Source organism: Oncorhynchus gorbuscha, linkage group LG23, assembly GCF_021184085.1.
Source record: "Oncorhynchus gorbuscha isolate QuinsamMale2020 ecotype Even-year linkage group LG23, OgorEven_v1.0, whole genome shotgun sequence".
Classification (NCBI taxonomy): Eukaryota; Metazoa; Chordata; class Actinopteri; order Salmoniformes; family Salmonidae; genus Oncorhynchus; species Oncorhynchus gorbuscha.
In genome coordinates, this window is record NC_060195.1 from 30,132,496 (window position 1) to 30,158,452 (window position 25,957).

General features: G+C 47.3%; 1 protein-coding gene across 2 annotated transcripts in view; it reads left to right on the forward strand.

Moving 5' to 3' along the window:
- The window catches only part of LOC124011625 (dedicator of cytokinesis protein 2-like), a 206,049-nt gene that overhangs the window by 176,400 nt on the left and 3,692 nt on the right, over nucleotides 1–25,957 (forward strand). For both annotated transcript variants that reach the window (XM_046325081.1, XM_046325082.1), the window contains exons 27-45: nucleotides 8,754–8,852; nucleotides 9,047–9,141; nucleotides 12,929–13,007; nucleotides 13,596–13,696; nucleotides 13,816–13,874; nucleotides 14,114–14,262; nucleotides 14,400–14,485; nucleotides 14,584–14,740; nucleotides 17,554–17,594; nucleotides 18,914–19,004; nucleotides 19,806–19,916; nucleotides 20,067–20,156; nucleotides 22,855–22,959; nucleotides 23,223–23,364; nucleotides 23,632–23,713; nucleotides 23,812–23,896; nucleotides 23,988–24,074; nucleotides 25,399–25,575; nucleotides 25,806–25,889. In XM_046325081.1, coding sequence (XP_046181037.1) covers nucleotides 8,754–8,852; nucleotides 9,047–9,141; nucleotides 12,929–13,007; nucleotides 13,596–13,696; nucleotides 13,816–13,874; nucleotides 14,114–14,262; nucleotides 14,400–14,485; nucleotides 14,584–14,740; nucleotides 17,554–17,594; nucleotides 18,914–19,004; nucleotides 19,806–19,916; nucleotides 20,067–20,156; nucleotides 22,855–22,959; nucleotides 23,223–23,364; nucleotides 23,632–23,713; nucleotides 23,812–23,896; nucleotides 23,988–24,074; nucleotides 25,399–25,575; nucleotides 25,806–25,889 — 1,920 coding nt within the window. The remainder of the gene's footprint in view (nucleotides 1–8,753; nucleotides 8,853–9,046; nucleotides 9,142–12,928; nucleotides 13,008–13,595; nucleotides 13,697–13,815; nucleotides 13,875–14,113; nucleotides 14,263–14,399; nucleotides 14,486–14,583; nucleotides 14,741–17,553; nucleotides 17,595–18,913; nucleotides 19,005–19,805; nucleotides 19,917–20,066; nucleotides 20,157–22,854; nucleotides 22,960–23,222; nucleotides 23,365–23,631; nucleotides 23,714–23,811; nucleotides 23,897–23,987; nucleotides 24,075–25,398; nucleotides 25,576–25,805; nucleotides 25,890–25,957) is intronic.

Sequence of the window (25,957 nt, forward strand, 5' to 3'; positions counted from 1 at the left end):
CTACTAGTGGTAATGGTAGTAGTAGAGATATTAGAGGTAGTTAAACTACTAGTGGTAATGGTAGTAGTAGAGATATTAGAGGTAGTTAAACTACTAGTGGTAATGGTAGTAGTAGAGATATTAGAGGTAGAAATTATACTAGTGGTACTGGTAGTAGTAGAGCGAGAGAGATTGTGAAAGAGAGAGAGAGAGAGAGAGATAGAGACAGGCCACACTGCCCACAAACTGAGATGGAAACTGAGCTGCACTTCCGAACCTCCTGCCAAATGTATGACCATATTACAGAGACAAATATTTCCCTCAGATTACACAGATACACAAAGAATTTGAAAACAAACCCAATTTTGATAAACTCCCATATCTACTGGGTGAAATACCACAGTGAGAATGATGGAGGGATGAGAGTGAGGGAGATAGAGAGGGGAAAGAGAGAGGGAGACAGAGAGAGATAGAGAGGGATGGTTTCATTACATTACACTCTAGAAGGTGATCTGTGTTATCTGAGTGTTTGAAATGGACTCTTAGGGAGGATTTGATTGGTTGTTTGCAGTTCTGTGTTTGTGTGTTCTGTGTTTGGCTGCTTTGCTTTTGTTTATCTGTGTGTGTCTGTGTGCCTTTGTGTGTGCGTGCGCGCACGTGTGTTTGTGTGCTTGTTACATCAGGCAGTCAGTTGGCAGCAGTGTCACAATAAACACAAAGAGCTCACAACGCGATACGACAGAGGAGAGGAGAGGTGAGGGGGGATGGAGGTTCGGAGAAGAGGAGGGGAGGAGGAGGGGTGGGGAGCGAGAGAGGAAGGGAGGGAGGAGAAGAGGGGGAGATGAGAAGGAGAAGAGGGGTGAGGATGGATGGATGGATAGATGGATGTAGGGAGGGGGAGGGAGGGAGGGAGGGAGGGAGGGAGGGAGGGAGGGAGGGAGGGAGGGAGGGAGGGAGGGAGGGAGGGAGGGAGGGAGGGAGGGAGGGAGGGAGGGAGGGAAGAGTAGGAGAGGAGGGGAAGGATGGAAGAAAGGATCAGGAGAGATGAGAAAGGTTGGATCATCACAGGGTGTCTGGTGACATGTTCTACCAAGAGAGATACAGGGAGCACACTACTCACACCACTTCCAAATTCCAGCTTCATGTTAACACCATTACACAAAGAGACTGAATGTGTGAGTCTGCATGCCTGCATTTGTTTGTGTGTCACGATGATTAGGCTGTGTGTATGTGTAAGAAACGTAAGCACAAAGCAAACAGACATACACACACACATAAACAAGGTTCCTGTGGTGATTGCTGAAGTGTAGCCCTCCAGGATACTCCTCTTTCAGTGGAGGAATATGTGTGTGTGTGTGTGTGTGTGTGTGTGTGTGTGTGTGTGTGTGTGTGTGTGTGTGTGTGTGTGTGTGTGTGTGTGTGTGTGTGTGTGTGTGTGTGTGTGTGTGTGTGTGTGTGTGTGTGTGTGTGTGTGTGTGTGTGTGTGTGTGTGTGTGTGTGTGTGTGTGTGTGTGTGTGTGTGCGTGTCAGGCTCACCTGACTCCATTGATATCAGAAGCAACAAACAGAGCACGGGGAGTCTCGAGGAGTGAGTGAAATGACAATAGCACACACACAAACACATTCCCATTGTTATCAGCCAAGAACTCCAACAGACACATGACTGATGATGGTCATCTCTCCATCTGCAGATATCCATCCATCATCTATCACTCCCTTCCTCCCCCTCTCATGTATCACTCCCTTCCTCCCCCTCTCATCTATCACTCCCTTCCTCCCCCTCTCATCTGTCACTCCCTTCCTCCCCCTCTCATCTGTCACTCCCTTCCTCCCCCTCTCATGTATCACTCCCTTCCTCCCCCTCTCATCTGTCACTCCCTTCCTCCCCCTCTCATCTATCACTCCCTTCCTCCCCCTCTCATCTGTCACTCCCTTCCTCCCCCTCTCATCTGTCACTCCCTTCCTCCCCCTCTCATGTATCACTCCCTTCCTCCCCCTCTCATCTGTCACTCCCTTCCTCCCCCTCTCATCTATCACTCCCTTCCTCCCCTCTCATCTATCACTCCCTTCCTCCCCTCTCATGTATCACTCCCTACCCTCCCCTCTCATCTGTCACTCCCTTCCTCCCCTCTCATCTGTCACTCCCTTCCTCCCCCTCTCATCTGTCACTCCCTTCCTCCCCCTCTCATTTGTCACTCCCTTCCTCCCCCTCTCATCTGTCACTCCCTTCCTCCCCCTCTCATCTATCACTCCCTTCCTCTCCCTCTCATCTATCACTTCCTTCATCCCCCTCTCATATATCACTCCCTTCCTCCCCCTCTCATCTGTCACTCCCTTCCTCCCCCTCTCATCTGTCACTCCCTTCCTCCCCCTCTCATCTGTCACTCCCTTCCTCTCCCTCTCATCTGTCACTCCCTTCCTCCCCTCTCATCTATCACTCCCTTCCTCCCCCTCTCATCTGTCACTCCCTTCCTCTCCCTCTCATCTGTCACTCCCTTCCTCTCCCTCTCGTCTATCACTCCCTTCCTCCCCCTCTCATCTATCATTCCCTTCCTCTCCCTCTCATCTATCACTCCCTTCCTCCCCCTCTCATCTGTCACTCCCTTCCTCTCCCTCTCATCTGTCACTCCCTTCCTCTCCCTCTCGTCTATCAATCCCTTCCTCCCCTCTCATCTATCACTCCCTTCCTCCCCCTCTCATCTGTCACTCCCTTCCTCTCCCTCTCATCTGTCACTCCCTTCCTCTCCCTCTCGTCTATCACTCCCTTCCTCCCCTCTCATCTATCACTCCCTTCCTCTCCCTCTCATCTATCACTCCCTTCTTCCCCCTCTTATTCATCACTCCCTTCCTCCCCCTCTCATCTATCACTCACTTCCTCTCCCTCTCATCTATCACTCCCGTCCTCCCCCTCTCATCTATCACTCCCTTCCTCCCCCTCTCATCTATCACTCCCTTCCTCTCCCTCTCATCTATCACTCCCTTCCTCCCCCTCCCATATATCACTCCCTTCCTCCCCCTTTTAGCTATCACTCCCTTCTTCCCCCTCTCATATATCACTCCCTTCCTCCCCCTCTCATCTATCACTCCCTTCCTCCCCTCTCATCTATCACTCCCTTCCTCTCCCTCTCATCTATCACTCCCTTCCTCCCCTCCCATATATCACTCCCTTCCTCCCCCTTTTAGCTATCACTCCCTTCCTCCCCCTCTCATATATCACTCCCTTCCTCCCCTCTCATATATCACTCCCTTCCTCCCCCTCTCATCTATCACTCCCTTCCTCTCCCTCTCATCTGTCACTCCCTTCCTCTCCCTCTCGTCTATCACTCCCTTCCTCCCCCTCTCATCTATCACTCCCTTCCTCTCCCTCTCATCTATCACTCCCTTCCTCCCCCTCTCATCTATCACTCACTTCCTCTCCCTCTCATCTATCACTCCCGTCCTCCCCCTCTCATCTATCACTCCCTTCCTCCCCCTCTCATCTATCACTCCCTTCCTCTCCCTCTCATCTATCACTCCCTTCCTCCCCCTCCCATATATCACTCCATCCTCCCCCTTTTAGCTATCACTCCCTTCCTCCCCCTCTCATATATCACTCCCTTCCTCCCCCTCTCATCTGTCACTCCCTTCCTCTCCCTCTCGTCTATCAATCCCTTCCTCCCCCTCTCATCTATCACTCCCTTCCTCCCCCTCTCATCTGTCACTCCCTTCCTCTCCCTCTCATCTGTCACTCCCTTCCTCTCCCTCTCATCTGTCACTCCCTTCCTCTCCCTCTCATCTGTCACTCCCTTCCTCTCCCTCTCGTCTATCACTCCCTTCCTCCCCCTCTCATCTATCACTCCCTTCCTCTCCCTCTCATCTATCACTCCCTTCCTCCCCTCTCATCTATCACTCACTTCCTCTCCCTCTCATCTATCACTCCCGTCCTCCCCTCTCATCTATCACTCCCTTCCTCCCCCTCTCATCTATCACTCCCTTCCTCTCCCTCTCATCTATCACTCCCTTCCTCCCCCTCCCATATATCACTCCCTTCCTCCCCCTTTTAGCTATCACTCCCTTCCTCCCCCTCTCATATATCACTCCCTTCCTCCCCCTCTCATCTATCACTCCCTTCCTCCCCCTCTTATTTATCACTTCCTTCCTCCCCCTCTCATATATCACTCCCTTCCTCTCCCTCTCATCTATCACTCCCGTCCTCCCCCTCTCATCTATCACTCCCTTCCTCCCCTCTCATCTATCACTCCCTTCCTCCCCCTCTCATCTGTCACTCCCTTCCTCTCCCTCTCATCTGTCACTCCCTTCCTCTCCCTCTCGTCTATCACTCCCTTCCTCCCCTCTCATCTATCACTCCCTTCCTCTCCCTCTCATCTATCACTCCCTTCTTCCCCCTCTTATTCATCACTCCCTTCCTCCCCCTCTCATCTATCACTCCCTTCCTCCCCCTCTCATCTGTCACTCCCTTCCTCCCCTCTCATCTGTCACTCCCTTCCTCCCCTCTCATGTATCACTCCCTTCCTCCCCTCTCATCTGTCACTCCCTTCCTCCCCCTCTCATCTATCACTCCCTTCGTCCCCCTCTCATCTGTCACTCCCTTCCTCCCCTCTCATCTGTCACTCCCTTCCTCCCCTCTCATGTATCACTCCCTTCCTCCCCCTCTCATCTGTCACTCCCTTCCTCCCCCTCTCATCTATCACTCCCTTCCTCCCCCTCTCATCTATCACTCCCTTCCTCCCCCTCTCATGTATCACTCCCTACCTCTCCCTCTAATCTGTCACTCCCTTCCTCCCCCTCTCATCTGTCACTCCCTTCCTCCCCTCTCATCTGTCACTCCCTTCCTCCCCCTCTCATTTGTCACTCCCTTCCTCCCCTCTCATCTGTCACTCCCTTCCTCCCCCTCTCATCTATCACTCCCTTCCTCTCCCTCTCATCTATCACTTCCTTCCTCCCCCTCTCATATATCACTCCCTTCCTCCCCCTCTCATCTGTCACTCCCTTCCTCCCCCTCTCATCTGTCACTCCCTTCCTCCCCTCTCATCTGTCACTCCCTTCCTCTCCCTCTCATCTGTCACTCCCTTCCTCCCCCTCTCATCTGTCACTCCCTTCCTCTCCCTCTCATCTGTCACTCCCTTCCTCCCCCTCTCATCTATCACTCCCTTCCTCCCCCTCTCATCTGTCACTCCCTTCCTCTCCCTCTCATCTGTCACTCCCTTCCTCTCCCTCTCGTCTATCACTCCCTTCCTCCCCTCTCATCTATCATTCCCTTCCTCTCCCTCTCATCTATCACTCCCTTCCTCCCCCTCTCATCTGTCACTCCCTTCCTCTCCCTCTCATCTGTCACTCCCTTCCTCTCCCTCTCGTCTATCAATCCCTTCCTCCCCCTCTCATCTATCACTCCCTTCCTCCCCCTCTCATCTGTCACTCCTTCCTCTCCCTCTCATCTGTCACTCCCTTCCTCTCCCTCTCGTCTATCACTCCCTTCCTCCCCTCTCATCTATCACTCCCTTCCTCTCCCTCTCATCTATCACTCCCTTCTTCCCCCTCTTATTCATCACTCCCTTCCTCCCCTCTCATCTATCACTCACTTCCTCTCCCTCTCATCTATCACTCCCGTCCTCCCCCTCTCATCTATCACTCCCTTCCTCCCCCTCTCATCTATCACTCCCTTCCTCTCCCTCTCATCTATCACTCCCTTCCTCCCCCTCCCATATATCACTCCCTTCCTCCCCTTTTAGCTATCACTCCCTTCTTCCCCCTCTCATATATCACTCCCTTCCTCCCCCTCTCATCTATCACTCCCTTCCTCCCCTCTCATCTATCACTCCCTTCCTCCCCCTCTCATCTATCACTCCCTTCCTCCCCTCTCATCTATCACTCCCTTCCTCTCCCTCTCATCTATCACTCCCTTCCTCCCCCTCCCATATATCACTCCCTTCCTCCCCCTTTTAGCTATCACTCCCTTCCTCCCCCTCTCATATATCACTCCCTTCCTCCCCTCTCATATATCACTCCCTTCCTCCCCTCTCATCTATCACTCCCTTCCTCTCCCTCTCATCTGTCACTCCCTTCCTCTCCCTCTCGTCTATCACTCCCTTCCTCCCCTCTCATCTATCACTCCCTTCCTCTCCCTCTCATCTATCACTCCCTTCCTCCCCCTCTCATCTATCACTCACTTCCTCTCCCTCTCATCTATCACTCCCGTCCTCCCCCTCTCATCTATCACTCCCTTCCTCCCCTCTCATCTATCACTCCCTTCCTCCCCTCTCATCTGTCACTCCCTTCCTCTCCCTCTCATCTGTCACTCCCTTCCTCTCCCTCTCGTCTATCACTCCCTTCCTCCCCTCTCATCTATCACTCCCTTCCTCTCCCTCTCATCTATCACTCCCTTCTTCCCCCTCTTATTCATCACTCCCTTCCTCCCCTCTCATCTATCACTCACTTCCTCTCCCTCTCATCTATCACTCCCGTCCTCCCCCTCTCATCTATCACTCCCTTCCTCCCCCTCTCATCTATCACTCCCTTCCTCTCCCTCTCATCTATCACTCCCTTCCTCCCCCCCCATATATCACTCCATCCTCCCCCTTTTAGCTATCACTCCCTTCCTCCCCCTCTCATATATCACTCCCTTCCTCCCCCTCTCATCTGTCACTCCCTTCCTCTCCCTCTCGTCTATCAATCCCTTCCTCCCCCTCTCATCTATCACTCCCTTCCTCCCCCTCTCATCTGTCACTCCCTTCCTCTCCCTCTCATCTGTCACTCCCTTCCTCTCCCTCTCGTCTATCACTCCCTTCCTCCCCCTCTCATCTATCACTCCCTTCCTCTCCCTCTCATCTATCACTCCCTTCCTCCCCCTCTCATCTATCACTCACTTCCTCTCCCTCTCATCTATCACTCCCGTCCTCCCCTCTCATCTATCACTCCCTTCCTCCCCCTCTCATCTATCACTCCCTTCCTCTCCCTCTCATCTATCACTCCCTTCCTCCCCCTCCCATATATCACTCCCTTCCTCCCCCTTTTAGCTATCACTCCCTTCCTCCCCCTCTCATATATCACTCCCTTCCTCCCCCTCTCATCTATCACTCCCTTCCTCCCCCTCTTATTTATCACTTCCTTCCTCCCCCTCTCATATATCACTCCCTTCCTCTCCCTCTCATCTATCACTCCCGTCCTCCCCCTCTCATCTATCACTCCCTTCCTCCCCCTCTCATCTATCACTCCCTTCCTCCCCTCTCATCTGTCACTCCCTTCCTCTCCCTCTCATCTGTCACTCCCTTCCTCTCCCTCTCGTCTATCACTCCCTTCCTCCCCCTCTCATCTATCACTCCCTTCCTCTCCCTCTCATCTATCACTCCCTTCTTCCCCTCTTATTCATCACTCCCTTCCTCCCCCTCTCATCTATCACTCACTTCCTCTCCCTCTCATCTATCACTCCCGTCCTCCCCTCTCATCTATCACTCCCTTCCCCCCTCTCATCTATCACTCCCTTCCTCTCCCTCTCATCTATCACTCCCTTCCTCCCCTCCCATATATCACTCCATCCTCCCCCTTTTAGCTATCACTCCCTTCCTCCCCTCTCATATATCACTCCCTTCCTCCCCTCTCATCTGTCACTCCCTTCCTCTCCCTCTCGTCTATCAATCCCTTCCTCCCCCTCTCATCTATCACTCCCTTCCTCCCCCTCTCATCTGTCACTCCCTTCCTGTCCCTCTCATCTGTCACTCCCTTCCTCTCCCTCTCGTCTATCACTCCCTTCCTCCCCCTCTCATCTATCACTCCCTTCCTCTCCCTCTCATCTATCACTCCCTTCTTCCCCCTCTTATTCATCACTCCCTTCCTCCCCCTCTCATCTATCACTCACTTCCTCTCCCTCTCATCTATCACTCCCGTCCTCCCCCTCTCATCTATCACTCCCTTCCTCCCCCTCTCATCTATCACTCCCTTCCTCTCCCTCTCATCTATCACTCCCTTCCTCCCCCTCCCATATATCACTCCCTTCCTCCCCCTTTTAGCTATCACTCCCTTCCTCCCCTCTCATATATCACTCCCTTCCTCCCCTCTCATCTATCACTCCCTTCCTCCCCCTCTTATTTATCACTTTTTTTCTTTTCCCTTCCTCTCCCTCTCATCTATCACTTCCTTCCTCCCCTCCCATCTATCACTCCCTTCCTCCCCCTTTTATTTATCACTCCCTTCCTCCACCTCCCTTCTCCCCCTCTCATCTATCACTCCCTTCCTCCCCCTCTTATTTATCACTCCCTTCCTCCACCTCTCTCGTCTATCACTCCCTTCCTCCCCCTCTCTTGTCTATCACTCCCTTCCTCCCCCTCTTCATCTATCACCCTTCCTCCCCCTTTATTTATCCTCCCTTCCTCCCCCTCTCTCGTCTATCACTCCCTTTCTCCCCCTCTCTCGTCTATCACTCCCTTCCTCCCCTCTCTCGTCTATCACTCCCTTCCTCCCCTCCCTCGTCTATCACTCCCTTCCTACCCTCACTCGTCTATCACTCCCTTCCTCCCCCTCTTATTTATCACTCCCTTCCTCGCCTCTCTCGTCTATCACTCCCTTTATTTTGAATCATTTTTGTCATTTCTGCTAATAATGGATTTCTTGGTGAGGAATATTTCTCACAGTAGAGTTGAAAGTGCATTTCTGTCACTACGTCCCTTGTTGTACACTGACCACATTCTCTCTCTCTCTCTCTCTCTCTCTCTCTCTCTCTCTCTCTCTCTCTCTCTCTCTCTCTCTCTCTCTCTCTCTCTCTCTCTGTTTATCTCTCTCAGTCTAGGGTGGTGGCCTGTATGACGGCCATTCTGAGTCAGATGGATGACAGCCACTACTCCAGCTACCTAGAGACCTTCTCAGGCACCACCGACCTAGTGGTGGGCCATCACACACACACACACACACACACACACACACACACACACACACACACACACACACACACACACACACACACACACACACACACACACACACACACACACACACACACACACACACACACACACACACACACACACACACACACACACACGCAAACACACACACTCATAGACTCTATGTGTTGCAGGACTTTCTGATGGAGACGTTCCTACTGTTTAAGGATCTGATTGGGAAGCACGTCTATCCCTCTGACTGGATGGCTATGATCATGGTTCAGAACAGGTACTGCACTCACACACACACACACACACACACACACACACACACACACACACACACACACACACACACACACACACACACACACACACACACACACACACACACACACACACACACACACACACACACACACACACACACACTGGATGACAGGAAACTTGAAACTTGGATGTAGCTGACTCATCTCTGATGATGGTAATAGTGTTATTGTGCAGAACAGAGACTGTACACAGTGTAGAGTAGCAACTGTAGTGCAGAGTTACATTGTAGAGTAGCAACTGTAGTGCAGAGTTACAGTGTAGAGTAACAACTGTAGTGTAGAGTTACAGTGTAGAGTAGCAACTGTAGTGCAGAGTTACATTGTAGAGTAGCAACTGTAGTGTAGAGTTACAGTGTAGAGTAACAACTGTAGTGTAGAGTTACAGTGTAGAGTAGCAACTGTAGTGCAGAGTTACAGTGTAGAGTAGCAACTGTAGTGCATAGTTACATTGTAGAGTAGCAACTGTAGTGCAGAGTTACATTGTAGAGTAGCAACTGTAGTGCAGAGTTACATTGTAGAGTAGCAACTGTAGTGTAGAGTTACAGTGTAGAGTAGCAACTGTAGTGCAGAGTTACAGTGTAGAGTAGCAACTGTAGTGCAGAGTTACATTGTAGAGTAGCAACTGTAGTGCAGAGTTACAGTGTAGAGTAGCAACTGTAGTGCAGAGTTACATTGTAGAGTAGCAACTGTAGTGCAGAGTTACATTGTAGAGTAGCAACTGTAGTGTAGAGTTACAGTGTAGAGTAGCAACTGTAGTGCAGAGTTACAGTGTAGAGTAGCAACTGTAGTGCAGAGTTACATTGTAGAGTAGCAACTGTAGTGCAGAGTTACATTGTAGAGTAGCAACTGTAGTGCAGAGTTACATTGTAGAGTAGCAACTGTAGTGTAGAGTTACAGTGTAGAGTAGCAACTGTAGTGCAGAGTTACATTGTAGAGTAGCAACTGTAGTGTAGAGTTACAGTGTAGAGTAACAACTGTGGACAGAGTTACATTGTAGAGTAGCAACTGTAGTGTAGAGTTACATTGTAGAGTAGCAACTGTAGTGCAGAGTTACATTGTAGAGTAGCAACTGTAGTGCAGAGTTACATTGTAGAGTAGCAACTGTAGTGTAGAGTTACAGTGTAGAGTAACAACTGTGGACAGAGTTACATTGTAGAGTAGCAACTGTAGTGTAGAGTTACATTGTAGAGTAGCAACTGTAGTGCAGAGTTACATTGTAGAGTAGCAACTGTAGTGTAGAGTTACAGTGTAGAGTAACAACTGTGGACAGAGTTACATTGTAGAGTAGCAACTGTAGTGTAGAGTTACATTGTAGAGTAGCAACTGTAGTGCAGAGTTACATTGTAGAGTAGCAACTGTAGTGTAGAGTTACATTGTAGAGTAGCAACTGTAGTGCAGAGTTACATTGTAGAGTAGCAACTGTAGTGTAGAGTTACAGTGTAGAGTAACAACTGTGGACAGAGTTACATTGTAGAGTAGCAACTGTAGTGTAGAGTTACATTGTAGAGTAGCAACTGTAGTGCAGAGTTACATTGTAGAGTAGCAACTGTAGTGTAGAGTTACATTGTAGAGTAGCAACTGTAGTGTAGAGTTACATTGTAGAGTAGCAACTGTAGTGCAGAGTTACATTGTAGAGTAGCAACTGTAGTGTAGAGTTACAGTGTAGAGTTACAACTGTGGACAGAGTTACATTGTAGAGTAGCAACTGTAGTGTAGAGTTACATTGTAGAGTAGCAACTGTAGTGCAGAGTTACATTGTAGAGTAGCAACTGTAGTGTAGAGTTACAGTGTAGAGTAGCAACTGTGGACAGAGTTACATTGTAGAGTAGCAACTGTAGTGTAGAGTTACATTGTAGAGTAGCAACTGTAGTGCAGAGTTACATTGTAGAGTAGCAACTGTAGTGCAGAGTTACATTGTAGAGTAGCAACTGTAGTGTAGAGTTACAGTGTAGAGTAGCAACTGTAGTGCAGAGTTACAGTGTAGAGTAGCAACTGTAGTGCAGAGTTACATTGTAGAGTAGCAACTGTAGTGCAGAGTTACATTGTAGAGTAGCAACTGTAGTGCAGAGTTACATTGTAGAGTAGCAACTGTAGTGTAGAGTTACAGTGTAGAGTAGCAACTGTAGTGCAGAGTTACATTGTAGAGTAGCAACTGTAGTGTAGAGTTACAGTGTAGAGTAACAACTGTGGACAGAGTTACATTGTAGAGTAGCAACTGTAGTGTAGAGTTACATTGTAGAGTAGCAACTGTAGTGCAGAGTTACATTGTAGAGTAGCAACTGTAGTGCAGAGTTACATTGTAGAGTAGCAACTGTAGTGTAGAGTTACAGTGTAGAGTAACAACTGTGGACAGAGTTACATTGTAGAGTAGCAACTGTAGTGTAGAGTTACATTGTAGAGTAGCAACTGTAGTGCAGAGTTACATTGTAGAGTAGCAACTGTAGTGTAGAGTTACAGTGTAGAGTAACAACTGTGGACAGAGTTACATTGTAGAGTAGCAACTGTAGTGTAGAGTTACATTGTAGAGTAGCAACTGTAGTGCAGAGTTACATTGTAGAGTAGCAACTGTAGTGTAGAGTTACATTGTAGAGTAGCAACTGTAGTGCAGAGTTACATTGTAGAGTAGCAACTGTAGTGTAGAGTTACAGTGTAGAGTAACAACTGTGGACAGAGTTACATTGTAGAGTAGCAACTGTAGTGTAGAGTTACATTGTAGAGTAGCAACTGTAGTGCAGAGTTACATTGTAGAGTAGCAACTGTAGTGTAGAGTTACATTGTAGAGTAGCAACTGTAGTGTAGAGTTACATTGTAGAGTAGCAACTGTAGTGCAGAGTTACATTGTAGAGTAGCAACTGTAGTGTAGAGTTACAGTGTAGAGTTACAACTGTGGACAGAGTTACATTGTAGAGTAGCAACTGTAGTGTAGAGTTACATTGTAGAGTAGCAACTGTAGTGCAGAGTTACATTGTAGAGTAGCAACTGTAGTGTAGAGTTACAGTGTAGAGTAGCAACTGTGGACAGAGTTACATTGTAGAGTAGCAACTGTAGTGTAGAGTTACAGTGTAGAGTTACAACTGTGGACAGAGTTACATTGTAGAGTAGCAACTGTAGTGTAGTTACAGTGAAGGGTAGAGGGGGGAGAGAGGGTGAGGGGGAGAGAGAGATTTCCACAGGCCAAGGATATGTCAGACAGCACAGTGCAGAGAGAGAGAAAGATTTCCACAGGCCAAGGATATGTCAGACAGCACAGTGCAGAGAGAGAGAAAGAGGGAGATAGTAAAAGATTGAAAGTGAGAGATAGGAAGAGGAAGATAAGGGAAGATAAACAGATAGTGCTTCCTAGAGAGAAAAGATAGAGAGGGTGGAGGGAGCAGTGAGGTCTCTTACAGAATGAGAAAGATTGATAGCACTTGAAAGAGAGCCATGGGAAAAGGCTAGTTACCATTTCAAACTTTACTTTAATGAGTTAAATCTGGTTTTAAGTGTCTTTTAACGTAATCATTTGATTTCATCGAATAACATCTCATCGTTTATTGTCAGATGAAGCTATATGGTGGTAGGGATTTTCTGTCAATATTGTATTACTTTTGATTGTATGAACACGTTTCTTAATGTTTAATATTCCCATTGATATAGATATCAGATGGCATGAATATAGATACCATATTGATATCATGTCACGGCAATATCCCCATTGATATATATTAGGTAGACATCTATCTGACAGATGTATTGTGTTTCTGTCAGGGTCTTCCTCAGAGCAATCAACACCTACGCTGATACCATGAACCTCAAGTTCCTCAACAACAACGACTTTGAAGTGCAGGTCAGCGTGTGTGTGTGTCTTCTAGTCTGTGTGTGTGTGTGTGTGTGTGTGTGTGTGTGTGTGTGTGTGTGTGTGTGTGTGTGTGTGTGTGTGTGTGTGTGTGTGTGTGTGTGTGTGTGTGTGTGTGTGTGTGTGTGTGTGTGTGTGTGTGTGTGTGTGTGTGTGTGTGTGTGTGTGTGTGTGTGTGTCTTCAAGTCTGTGTGTGCGTGCGTGTGTCTTCAAGTCTGTGTGTGTGTGTCTTCTAGTCTGTGTGTGTGTCTTCTAGTCTGTGTGTGTGTGTCTTCTAGCCTGTGTGTGTGTGTCTTCTAGCCTGTGTGTGTGTGTCTTCTAGTCTGTGTGTGTGTCTTCTAGTCTCTGTGTGTGTGTGTGTGTCTTCTAGTCTGTGTGTGTGTGTCTCCTAGTCTGTGTGTGTGTGTGTCTTCTAGTCTGTGTGTGTGTGTCTTCTAGTCTGTGTGTGTGTGCGCACATGCAGGTGTTTCAGTCTCTCTCTGTGTGTCACTGATGTAAGTAAATACTCCACGCTCTCTTTCATTCTCTCTCCCTCTCACTCCCCCTATCATTTGTTTCCTCCTCCCTCTTTGTCTGTAGTTGTGGAATAATTACTTCCATTTGGCCGTCGCATTCATTACCCAAGAGTCCTTGCAGCTCCAGCACTTCTCCTCAACCAAGAGGAACAAGATCCTAACAAAGTGATTTACATTTGTCTTTTGTTTCTCTCTGACAATATTAATGATCCACAGTATTTCATAATCAATGTTAGGATGTTGTATTAGCCCCTGTTCTAAAACAAAGCTGATTTCATCTTCAGGTATGGAGACATGAGGAGACTCATTGGTTTCGCCATACGGGACATGTGGTACAAACTGGGTAAGTCTGTGTGTGTGTGTGTGTGTGTGTGTGTGTGTGTGTGTGTGTGTGTGTGTGTGTGTGTGTGTGTGTGTGTGTGTGTGTGTGTGTGTGTGTGTGTGTGTGTGTGTGTGTGTGTGTGTGTGTGTGTGTGTGTGTGTGTGTGTGTGTGTGTGTGTGTGTGTGTGTGTGTGTGTGTGAGAGAGAGAATATATGTATGTTGGTGTTTTCGACTCCGAGACTGTTTATTGTGTGTGTAGGTGGGAATAAGATCTGTTTTATACCTGGGATGGTGGGTCCTATCCTGGAGATGACTCTGATTCCTGAGGAGGAGCTGAGACGAGCCACCATCCCCATCTTCTTCGACATGATGCAGTGTGAACACACCGTCTCCACACACTTCCACAAGGTTCGACAGTGACACACACACACTCCCTTACGCGCGCACACACATGTGAGCACTCACGCACACACACAGTGTGAACGGAATCACTTTGACAACTTCCCGAGAGGCTTACCCATTCTCTCCCCTCTGTGTGTCTGTAGTTTGAGAATGAGATCATTCTGAAGCTGGATCATGAGGTGGAGGGAGGAGGAGGAGATGAGAGATACATGGAGCTACTGGAAACCATGTGGGTGTCTTTCATCAATTCCAATATCTATCCACTCAATCAACCACCCGTTCACTTACGTACGTGTCTGTGTGCGTTTGTGTGTGTGTGTGTGTCAGTCTGTTGGAGTGTGCTGTGGCATGTCCCTTGTTGAGGCCAGAGGTCGAGCACTTCGTCACCTTGGTGAAGGGACTCCTGGTGCGTCTCCTTGACTACCGCGCAGTGATGAGTGACGACAGCCGCAACAACCGCATGAGCTGCACTGTCAATCTCCTGGTAAGCCCCACCCACTACAGGAAGAACCACAATGGGCAGAATGATGTAGCTTCTATCTGCATTTCTAGTTTTGAAGCTATTTGCATGTTGTTGCGTCAACTGCAGCACTGACACCTTTATGTTTCATGTGTTGCCAGCAGCTGGTCCCACCTCAAAATTTGATCACCCAGAGTCACTTTCAACACACAATCACACCCTTCTCACCAACAAGATGTCAATCTGTCGATCATGCCATGCCATGTCAATTGTGCCCGCAATATAGTCATCAACATGGCATCCGGTCAATTATAACACCTCCTAATACATTCTGGACATATGCATGAATTAAAAAATAAGTTAAAACATTCAGTAACAGCATCTGAAGCTGTTAGAATATCCCAGATCAATACAAGCTGAGGGGAGTCTCAGAGGCAGTACCGCCTGTCCTTGTGTTATACTGTGACTCTATAGCAGTCACACAGTACCATAGCTGTACAAAGGAAGGGGGTATACCGAGTCAGTTGTACAACTGAATGCCTACACATTGAACCCAACTGACTCAGAGAGGTGAAGGGGGGCTGCCTTAATCGACATCCACTTCTTCAGCACCCGGGGAACAGATTAAGGCAGCCCCCCTCACCTCTCTGATTCAGTTGGGTTCAATGTGCCTTGCTCCGGGATAGAACGGCAGATTATTACCTTGTCAGCTTGGGGATTCGATCTAGCAACCTTTCGGTTACTGGCCCAAAGCTCTAACAACTAGGCTACCTGCCACCCCAGCGTTATCCAGGGTTACCCAGCACCGCTATGGCTAAGCATTAGTCATTCCCTTTCATTAAATGTTGTTTGGGAAGCTAAACACCCTTACCGCAGGCTAATTGACATTAACATGCTATGCAATATGCAAGCTAATCATTCTTACCTCAGGACAACTAACATTAGCATGCTATGCAATATGCAAGCTAATCATCCTTACCTCAGGACAACTAACATTAGCATGCTATGCAATATGCAAGCTAATCATCCTTACCTCAGGACAACTAACATTAGCATGCTATGCAATATGCAAGCTAGTCATCCTTACCTCAGGACAACTAACATTAGCATGCTATAGCTAACACACAGCTCCCAGGGATGCATCTGGAAAACTCAGATACACCACATGACCAAAAGAATGTGGACACCTGCTCGTCCAACATCTCATTCCAAAACCATGGGCATTAAAATGGAGTTGGTCCCCCCTTTGCTGTCATAACAGCCTCCACTCTTCTGGGAAGGCTTTCCACTAGATGTTGGAACATTGCTGTAGGGCCTTGCTTCCATTCAGCCACAAGAGCATTAGTGAGGTCGGACACTGGGCGACACACACACACAACTTCACTGGAACTAAGGGGCCTAGCCCAAACCATGAAGAACAGCCCCAGGCCATTATTCGACCAAACTTTACAATTGGCACTATGCATTCGGACAGGTGGCGTTCTCCTGGCAACCGCCGAACCCAGATTCATCTGTCAGACTGCCAGATAGTGAAGCGTGATTCATCACTCCAGAGAAGGTGTTTCCACTGCTCCAGAGTCCAATGGCAGCGAGCTTTACACCACTCCAGCCGACGCTTGGCATTGGGAATGGTGATGTTAGGCTTGTATGCGGCTGCTCAGCCATGGAAACCCATTTCACGAAGCTCCCGCTGAAAAGTTAATGTGCTGACTTTGCTTCCAGAGGCAGTTTGAAACTTGGTAGTGAGTGTTGCAACTGAGAACAGACTATTTTTACGTGCTACGCGCTTCAGCACTCGGCGGTCCCGTTCTGTGAGGTTGTGTGGCCTACCACTTCGCGGCTGAACCATTGTTGCTCCTAGATGTTTCAACTTCCCAATAACAGCACTTACAGTTGACCGGGGCAGCTCTAGCAGAGCAGAAATTTGACAAACTGACTTGTTGAAATGGTGGCATCCTAAGACGGTGCCCCGTTGAAAGTCAGAAAGGCCATTCTACTGCCAATCTATGTAGATTGCATGGCTGTGTGATCAATGTTATACACCTCTCAGCAACGGGTGTGGCTGAAATAGCCGAATCCACAAATTTGAAGGGGTGTCAACATACTTTTGTATATATAATGTATGTATGCTAGCTGCACGTGTCATCAGTTTATGCTTGATATTTCTAATTGCTCTTCAAACACTAGTCAGATGTGGAGATTATTGGAGCGTGCTAGATGATGACATGGGTTTAAGATGTTTGTTCTGCCTTGAGTGTCTTTCTCAGTGGGTGAGCACCGTAGAAGAGCCGTGGTGTGTGTGCAGGTGCAGGTGCAGGTGTGTGTGTGTGTGTGTGTGTGTGTGTGTGTGTGTGTGTGTGTGTGTGTGTGTGTGTGTGTGTGTGTGTGTGTGTGTGTGTGTGTGTGTGTGTGTGTGTGTGTGTGTGTGTGTGTGTGTGTGTGTGTGTGTGTGTGTGTGTGTGTGTGTGTGTGTGTGTGTGTGTGTGTGTGTGTGTGTGTGTGCTGGTGATGAGACAGGGTTACTTTAGGTCATCACACTCGTCTGCTCTCTTAAGACATCATTAAACTTCATTAAACAGGGAATTTGTGCCGCACTGGCGCACACACACACACACACACACACACACACACACACACACACACACACACACACACACACACACACACACACACACACACACACACACACACACACACACACACACACACACACACACACACACAAACCCTCTCTGAAGTTTATCCTCACACACACATCCCCCCCCCAACACACATCCACACTAACAGGCAACGTTACACTCCTCTCACTCCTCACAATCCTCTCCGTTGCATTGCAGAATTTCTACAAGGACATCAACCGTGAAGGGATGTACATCAGGTGAACACTTTATGTAACAATAACCTGTTATTACAATTGTAAATATGTTTCATAACTAGTTACACCATATCTAATACATAATCTAGTTTGTCTATAGACGGTTTCTGTATATGTGCTGTGGGACTGGGGTAGCTGTGTATAACAGTGTATTACTCTGTGAATGAGTGCGAGAATGTGACCTTGTGTGTGTGTTTGTGTGTATATAATCTGACAAGGGATTATCTCAATCCTGCTGAATTAATGTCCAAATCCAGAGGATCAAGTCCTCCACTAACCGTAACATGTGCACTCATTTTAGGAGAGAGAGAGGGATGGAGAGGGAAGGAGGGAGCGAGAGGGAAAGAGTGTGAGAGTGAGTGAGAGAGAGAGAGACCGGTGGAGGGAGGGAAGTGGAGAGGTTGAGAGAAAGTGAAGGACAGAGGGATACAGAAGGTGAGTCAAAGAAAGGCGTGATCCAAAAGGAGGAATGGAATAAAAAGATGGAGGAAGAAACCAAGACTAGCGAGTGAAAGATGCTCTGCTTCTCTCTGTGGGAAACCTAGAATGTTCAAAACAATTCAAGTCCCACATTTGACACAATCCAAAAAATGGAACAATGTTGTGCTGAAAATGAGTGACAGTGATAGAAAATGGGTGAGAAATAACAACGAATAGAAAGAGAAAGAGAAATAGAAAGAGAAAGAGAGAGGAGAAAGAGAGAGGAGAAAGAGAGAGGGAGGTTCAGAGAGACCTGTGGTTGAGGTAGCTGCATAGCGACACAGTCTGAAGGCACATTCAACTTCCGTGTGTTCTGCTTGTGTGTTCCGCAGTGTTCACATCAGTGTGACAGGATCACAAAGCTTTGCCCTGCCATAAAAACGTCATCAGGACGGCATACACTATCTATTATCTCGAGACAGACAGTGCCCATTGGGCTGTCAGTTTAACCGTTTGTTAGTTCTCTGTGGTTGATGGTTGGTGTATAGGTCATGCCATCACAATCACAACAGATTGGATACGTGTATCACAGCATGATGGACTGACTAGTCAGTGAGTTGTCGTCTAGGCAACAGAGTCATCTAGTGGACAGTGGTAGACATTAGAGTGTGGTGTGTATTAACTTGTGTGTGTGTGTGTGCGTGTGTGTGTGTGTGTGTGTGTGTGTGTGTGTGTGTGTGTGTGTGTGTGTGTGTGTGTGTGTGTGTGTGTGTGCGTGCGTGCGTGCGTGCGTGCGTGCGTGCGTGCGTGCGTGCGTGCGTGCGTGCGTGCGTGCGTGCGTGCGTGCGTGCGTGTGCGTGTGTGTGCGTGCGTGCTTGCATGTGCACGCGTGTGTGTTACAGATACCTCTACAAGCTGAGAGACCTTCACTTGGATGTGGAAAACTACACCGAGGCTGCATACACCCTGTTGCTTCACTCTCGCCTGCTCAAGGTACACACACACACACACACACAAATTGACATTGGCATTCACAGCGAGAGAGAAGCATTTACTGGTGGATTCAGTGTAGCCCTGACACAGTGTGAGATGAGAGCGAGGGTGTTTTATTGGTTGATGACTGATTCCCTTGGAGATGGCCAATAGCATTAATCCATCTGATTAAGTTTTCAGAGTGACTTCATGACAGGGTTTTGGCCTCTGTGGCTGGGTAACTATGGTGATTGATATAGTGTGTGTGTGACCTCTCTCTCTCTCCGTCTCTTTTATGGGATGCTTTCATAGAGTTTATTCTCTCCAGTGGTTTATTACATCTTCTCTGTCATTGACGTCACAGTAGTAGACACCACAGTAGTAGACACCACAGTAGTAGACACCACAGTAGTAGACACCACAGTAGTAGACATCACAGTAGTAGACACCACAGTAGTAGACACCACAGTAGTAGACACCACAGTAGTAGACACCACAGTAGTAGACACCACAGTAGTAGACACCACAGTAGTAGACACCACAGTAGTAGACACCACAGTAGTTTACACTGCTTCATCTCTCACACACACATGCAGTCACTCCTATAAAGTATAGCCTATAACCTATAACCTACAACCTATAGCCTTTACAATCCTGTCTATAGCCTGTCTTGCCACACTGATTGTTTAGTCTATGCCCCCACTCTCTATCTCTCTATCTCTCTTTCTCTCTCTCTCTCTCTCTCTCTCTCTCTCTCTCTCTCTCTCTCTCTCTCTCTCTCTCTCCTCTCTCCATCCCTCCCTCCCCCCTCCTCTACCCCAGTGGTCAGACGACCAGTGCAGTCCCCAGTTTGAGTTGCGTAGCTGTCAGACCCAGCGCCAGCTGAAGGAGAACCTCTATGACAAAATCATCGGACACTTCGACAAGGGCAAGGTCAGCTAAATGGAGCAGAGTGCACCATCTTGATTCGGTATAGTGTCTTTGCTGTATCGATAGATGTGTTGGAGTTGGTTCTCTTGTCTATCTTGTGTCTTCTCTCCATGTGTGTGTATCGGTAATCTTTCATCTGGCTGTGTTGTGTAGATGTGGGAGGAAGCCATTACTCTGTGTAAGGAGCTGGCTGACCAGTATGAGATGGAGGTGTTTGACTACGAGCTGCTCAGCCAGAGTCTGGTAAGACACACATAACACACTGTCCTGTCCTATTCCACACATGAATAGGTTTTGTCAAGCTTCCTTTATCAGCGTTTGTCCTTAAATTTGTGACACTATTCACAGGACCCTGAAAACGTTAATCTACTCCTCTCACTTTCTCCTCACCTCTCCTCTCCCTCATCCCAACATACATCATATCTGGAGTGACTGTTCAATACACTCCTCTCCTCCTCTTCTCATCCTTCTCTTCTCTCGCCTCCCAAGAGACTCGCTCACTCAAACAAAACGTGCATGTACAGTATTTCTCCATTAGATTCTGCCCTTGGATTGTCCTTTTATCGTTTCTCCCATATTTCACCCTAGAAAACAGGTCTTTGCTGAGCATGTCATTTCTCTGACGGCTGTAGCTGTACAGAAGGCATTATCATATAATATCTCTATCTTCTTCTGTCTGTCTGTCTCTCCCACCCTCTCTGTCTTTCTCTCTTTCCCTCTTCCTCCCCCTCTCTGTCTCTCCCACCTTAACCTCCCACTCTCTCTCTCTCTCTCTCTCTCTCTCTCTCTCTCTCTCTCTCTCTCTCTCTCTCTCTCTCTCTCTCTCTCTCTCTCTCTCTTTCTCTTTCTCTTTCTCTTTCTCTTTCTCTTACTCTCTCTCTCTCTATCTTTCTCTTTCAATTCAATTCAATTCAAGGGCTTTATTGGCATGGGAAACATGTGTTAACATTGCCAAAGCAAGTGAGGTAGACAACATACAAAGTGAATATATAAAGTGAAAAACAACAAAAATTAACAGTAAACATTACACATACAGAAGTTTAAAAACAGTAAAGACATTACAAATGTCATATTATGTATATATATACAATGTACAAATAGTTAAAGGACACAAGATAAAATGAATAAGCATAAATATGGGTTGTATTTACAATGGTGTTTGTTCTTCACTGGTTGCCATTTTCTCGTGGCAACAGGTCACAAATCTTGCTGCTGTGATGGCACACTGTGGAATTTCACCCAAAAGATATGGGAGTTTTTCAAAATTGGATTTGTTTTCGAATTCTTTGTGGATCTGTGTAATCTGGGGGAAATATGTCTCTCTAATATGGTCATACATTGGGCAGGAGTTTAGGAAGTGCAGCTCAGTTTCCACCTCATTTTGTGGGCAGTGAGCACATAGCCTGTCTTCTCTTGAGAGCCATGTCTGCCTACGGCGGCCTTTCTCAATAGCAAGGCTATGCTCACTGTGTCTGTACATAGTCAAAGCTTTCCTTAATTTTGGGTCAGTCACAGTGGTCAGGTATTCTGCCGCTGTGTACTCTCTGTGTAGGGCCAAATAGCATTCTAGTTTGCTCTGTTTTTTTGTTAAATCTTTCCAATGTGTTAAGTAATTATCTTTTTGTTTTCTCATGATTTGGTTGGGTCTAATTGTGCTGTTGTCCTGGGGCTCTGTAGGGTGTGTTTGTGAACAGAGCCCCAGGACCAGCTTGCTTAGGGGACTCTTCTCCAGGTTCATCTCTCTGTAGGTGATGGCTTTGTTATGGAAGGTTTGTGAATCGCTTCCTTTTAGGTGGTTGTAGAATTTAACGGCTCTTTTCTGGATTTTGATAATTAGTGGGTATCGGCCTAATTCTGCTCTGCATGCATTATTTGGTGTTTTACGTTGTACACGGGGGATATTTTTGCAGAATTCTGTGTGCAGAGTCTCAATTTGGTGTTTGTCCCATTTTGTGAAGTCTTGGTTGGTGAGCGGACCCCAGACCTCACAACCATAAAGGGCAATGGGCTCTATGACTGATTCAAGTATTTTTAGCCAAATCCTAATTGGTATGTTGAAATTTATGTTTCTTTTGATGGCATAGAATGCCCTTCTTGCCTTGTCTCTCAGATCGTTCACAGCTTTGTGGAAGTTACCTGTGGCGCTGATGTTTAGGCCAAGGTATGTATAGTTTTTTGTGTGCTCTAGGGCAACAGTGTCTAGATGGAATTTGTATTTGTGGTCCTGGTGACTGGACCTTTTTGGAACACCATTATTTTGGTCTTACTGAGATTTACTGTCAGGGCCCAGGTCTGACAGAATCTGTGCATAAGATCTAGGTGCTGCTGTAGGCCCTCCTTGGTTGGTGACAGAAGCACCAGATCATCAGCAAACAGCAGACATTTGACTTCTGATTCTAGCAGGGGGAGGCCGGGTGCTGCAGACTTTTCTAGTGCCCGCGCCAATTCGTTGATATATATGTTGAAGAGGGTGGGGCTTAAGCTGCATCCCTGTCTAACCCCACGACCCTGTGTGAAGAAATGTGTGTGTTTTTTGCCAATTTTAACCGCACACTTGTTGTTTGTGTACATGGATTTTATAATGTCGTATGTTTTACCCCCAACACCACTTTTCATCAGTTTGTATAGCAGACCCTCATGCCAGATTGAGTCGAAGGCTTTTTTGAAATCAACAAAGCATGAGAAGACTTTGCCTTTGTTTTGGTTTGTTTGGTTGTCAATTAGGGTGTGCAGGGTGAATACATGGTCTGTTGTACGGTAATTTGGTAAAAAGCCAATTTGACATTTGCTCAGTACATTGTTTTCATTGAGGAAATGTAAACTCTTTCTCTTTCTCTTTCTCTCTCTCTCTGCCTCTCTCTCTCTCTCTCTCTCTCTCTCTCTCTCTCTCTCTCTCTGTCTCTCTCTGTCTCTCTCTGTCTTTCTCTCTGTCTGTCTGTAGAAGCAGCAGGCTAAGTTCTATGAGAACATTATGAAGATCCTGAGGCCCAAGCCAGACTACTTTGCAGTGGGATACTATGGACAGGGCTACCCTCCCTTCCTCAGGGTCGGTCAACCTTCTCAATGTCTCAGTTTAGCCCATATTTACATGATTTTGGGCTGGCCAATAATGGTTTATTATACTTGTGAAATGAGCAACAAAGGCTGTCAATTCACAAGGGGAAGCCATATCAACATTGTATTAAAATAATGACCTCTTATGTCGTATTTCTGAGTGTTTATAACCCCATTCATGAGTGTCTATAGGTCTGATCAAACAAGGCGCTTATGAGCAGTAATGATCCCTTTATGACCTGTGTATAACCTCAGAACAAGGTGTTTATCCACCGGGGAAAGGAGTACGAGCGTAGAGAAGACTTTCAGAACCAGCTGATGAGTCAGTTCCCCAGCGCTGTCCGTCTCAATATCACCACCATGCCTGGAGACGACGTCAGACTCTCCCCGTTGCAGTGTATCCTCATAATGTACAGTGTATAAACCAGAATTGGGGTCATATCCATTTCAATTCCACACACACACACACACACACACACACACACACACACACACACACACACACACACACACACACACACACACACACACACACACACACACACACACACACACACACACACACACACACACACACACACACACACACACACACACACCTACACATTTGTCTTCATCATGTTTGTGTTGTGGTAATGTTGCGTTCCTTGACTGGGGTTCTCAGACATCCAGTGTTTTACTGTTCAGCCCGTTCTGGAGATCCCACCTCACCTGAAGAACAAACCAGTCCCTGACCAGATCAACAAGTCAGTCCCTTTTGTCTGTCTCCCTCTCATACGAATGATTTTTTTTTTAAATAGACAGCGTAAACAGAAGAAATGTAGCCCCTCTTTCTGTGTTGTAGCTTCTACAAGTCCAACTATGTGCAGCGTTTCCACTACTCCAGACCAGTGAGGAGAGGACCAGTGGACCCCAATAATGAGTTTGTTGTAAGTGTCTGACTGACTGAGGACATGTCTATGACCATAGAGCTATTCCATGTAAAACAATGGCAACAATCTCAATCTCTCTCTCTCCTAGTCCATGTGGATTGAGCGCACCACATTCACCACAGTGTACAAACTCCCTGGGATCCTGCGCTGGTTTGAGGCCACAGACATGAAACATGTAAGCCTTTTTCTGTCTGTCTGTCTGTCTGTCTGTCTGTCTGTCTGTCTGTCTGTCTGTCTGTCTGTCTGTCTGTCTGTCTGTCTGTCTGTCTGTCTGTCTGTCTGTCTGTCTGTCTGTCTGTCTGTCTGTCTGTCTGTCTGTCTGTCTGTCTGTCTGTCTGTCTGTCTGTCTGTCAAAATTACAAATAAATATCTCTATTCGCCTATTGTTGGTCTTATACTCTCTCTCTCTATCTCTCTCTCTCTCACTCTCTCTCTCTCTGTGTCTCTCTCTCTCCCTCTCTCTCTCACTCTCTCTCTCTCTGTGTCTCTCACTCTCTCCCTCTCTCTCTCACTCTCTCTCTCTGTGTCTCTCTCTCTCTCTCTCTCTCTCTCTCTCTCTCTCTCTCTCTCTCTCTCTCTCTCTCTCTCTCTCTCTCTCTCTCTCTCTCTCTCTCTCTCTGTGTGTCTCTCACTCTCTCTCTCTCTCTCTCTCTCTCTCTCTCTCTCTCTCTCTCTCTCTCTCTGTGTCTCTCTCACTCTCTCTCTCTCTCTCACTCTCCCTCTCTCTCTGTGTCTCTCACTCTCTCTCTCTCTCTCTCTCTCTCTCTCTCTCTCTCTCTCTCTCTCTCTCTCTCTCTCTCTCTCTCTCTCTCTCTCTGTGTCTCTCTCTCTGTGTCTCTCTCTCTCTCTCCCGCTCTCTCTCTCTCTCACTCTCTGTGTCTCTCTCACTCTCTCTCTCTCTCTGTCTCTCTCTCTCTCTCTCTCTGTCTCTCCCCGTCTTTCTTTCTCAATTTAGATTTTATTTTTTCAATTCAATTTGGATATTTACAATATAAAAAATAAATAAAAATGAGAATCAAAACTGTCAACGGGACAACAGTAACAACAATTACCAAGTGTCAAAATAACCATACATTCAACAATAACAATAAGCATACAGTAGAGGACATGTGCAGGTTGATTGGTTTGTCAGACACTGTCCCTCATCTTATGGCAGGCAGCAATGTAGTGCACTTCCAACCCACAGCTCTCTGCGTCCTCCCCCAACAGGACGGGTAACCTATCCTCATCAGAGAGGTGTTTGAAACCTTGAATAAGGGTTTCAATTTGGGGAAATTACATTCTCTAATTGTTTTATATTTTTTACATTTTGTCAGGAAATGCAGCTCTCTCTCAGGTTCTGCTGTGGTGCAGTGGTTGCACAGCCTTTCCTCTACAGGGAGCCAGGTTTTCCTGTGTCTACCCTTCTCAATGGCAAGGCTGTGCTCACTGAGCCTGTACTTTGTCAATGTTTTTCTAAGGTTTTGATTAGTAACCAGTTCAGTTTCTCTCTCTGTCAGACCACCATCAGTCCTCTGGAGAATGCCATAGAGACCATGGAGAGCACAAATGACAAGATCCTCACCATGGTAAACCAATACCAGGCCGACGACGCCCTTCCCATCAACCCCCTCTCCATGCTGCTCAACGGCATTGTGGACCCCGCTGTCATGGGGGGCTTCGCCAAGTACGAAAAGGTCAGAGTTCATCCATCTATCCGTTCTTCATCTCCTTACTCCTGCCCAACTCGTACATTTCAGAACAGTATTCTGTGTGTTTGGCACAAGCTGAAGTAGGGATAGAATATACTATACAATGAGCTGGATGTTTGGTGAAGATCATACATTTGTCTTCTTCCTATCTCAACCCAGGACTGTTTAATACATAAAAGAGCAGCACATTTCAATGATATCTCTCCTCTCCCCAGGCCTTCTTCACTGAGGAGTACAACCTGCAACACCCAGAGGACCGAGATAAGCTGTATCGCCTCAAAGACCTCATCGCATGGCAGGTACTGTACACACACATGCTACACACTCACATACAGTACAGAAACACACACATGCACACACATGCACA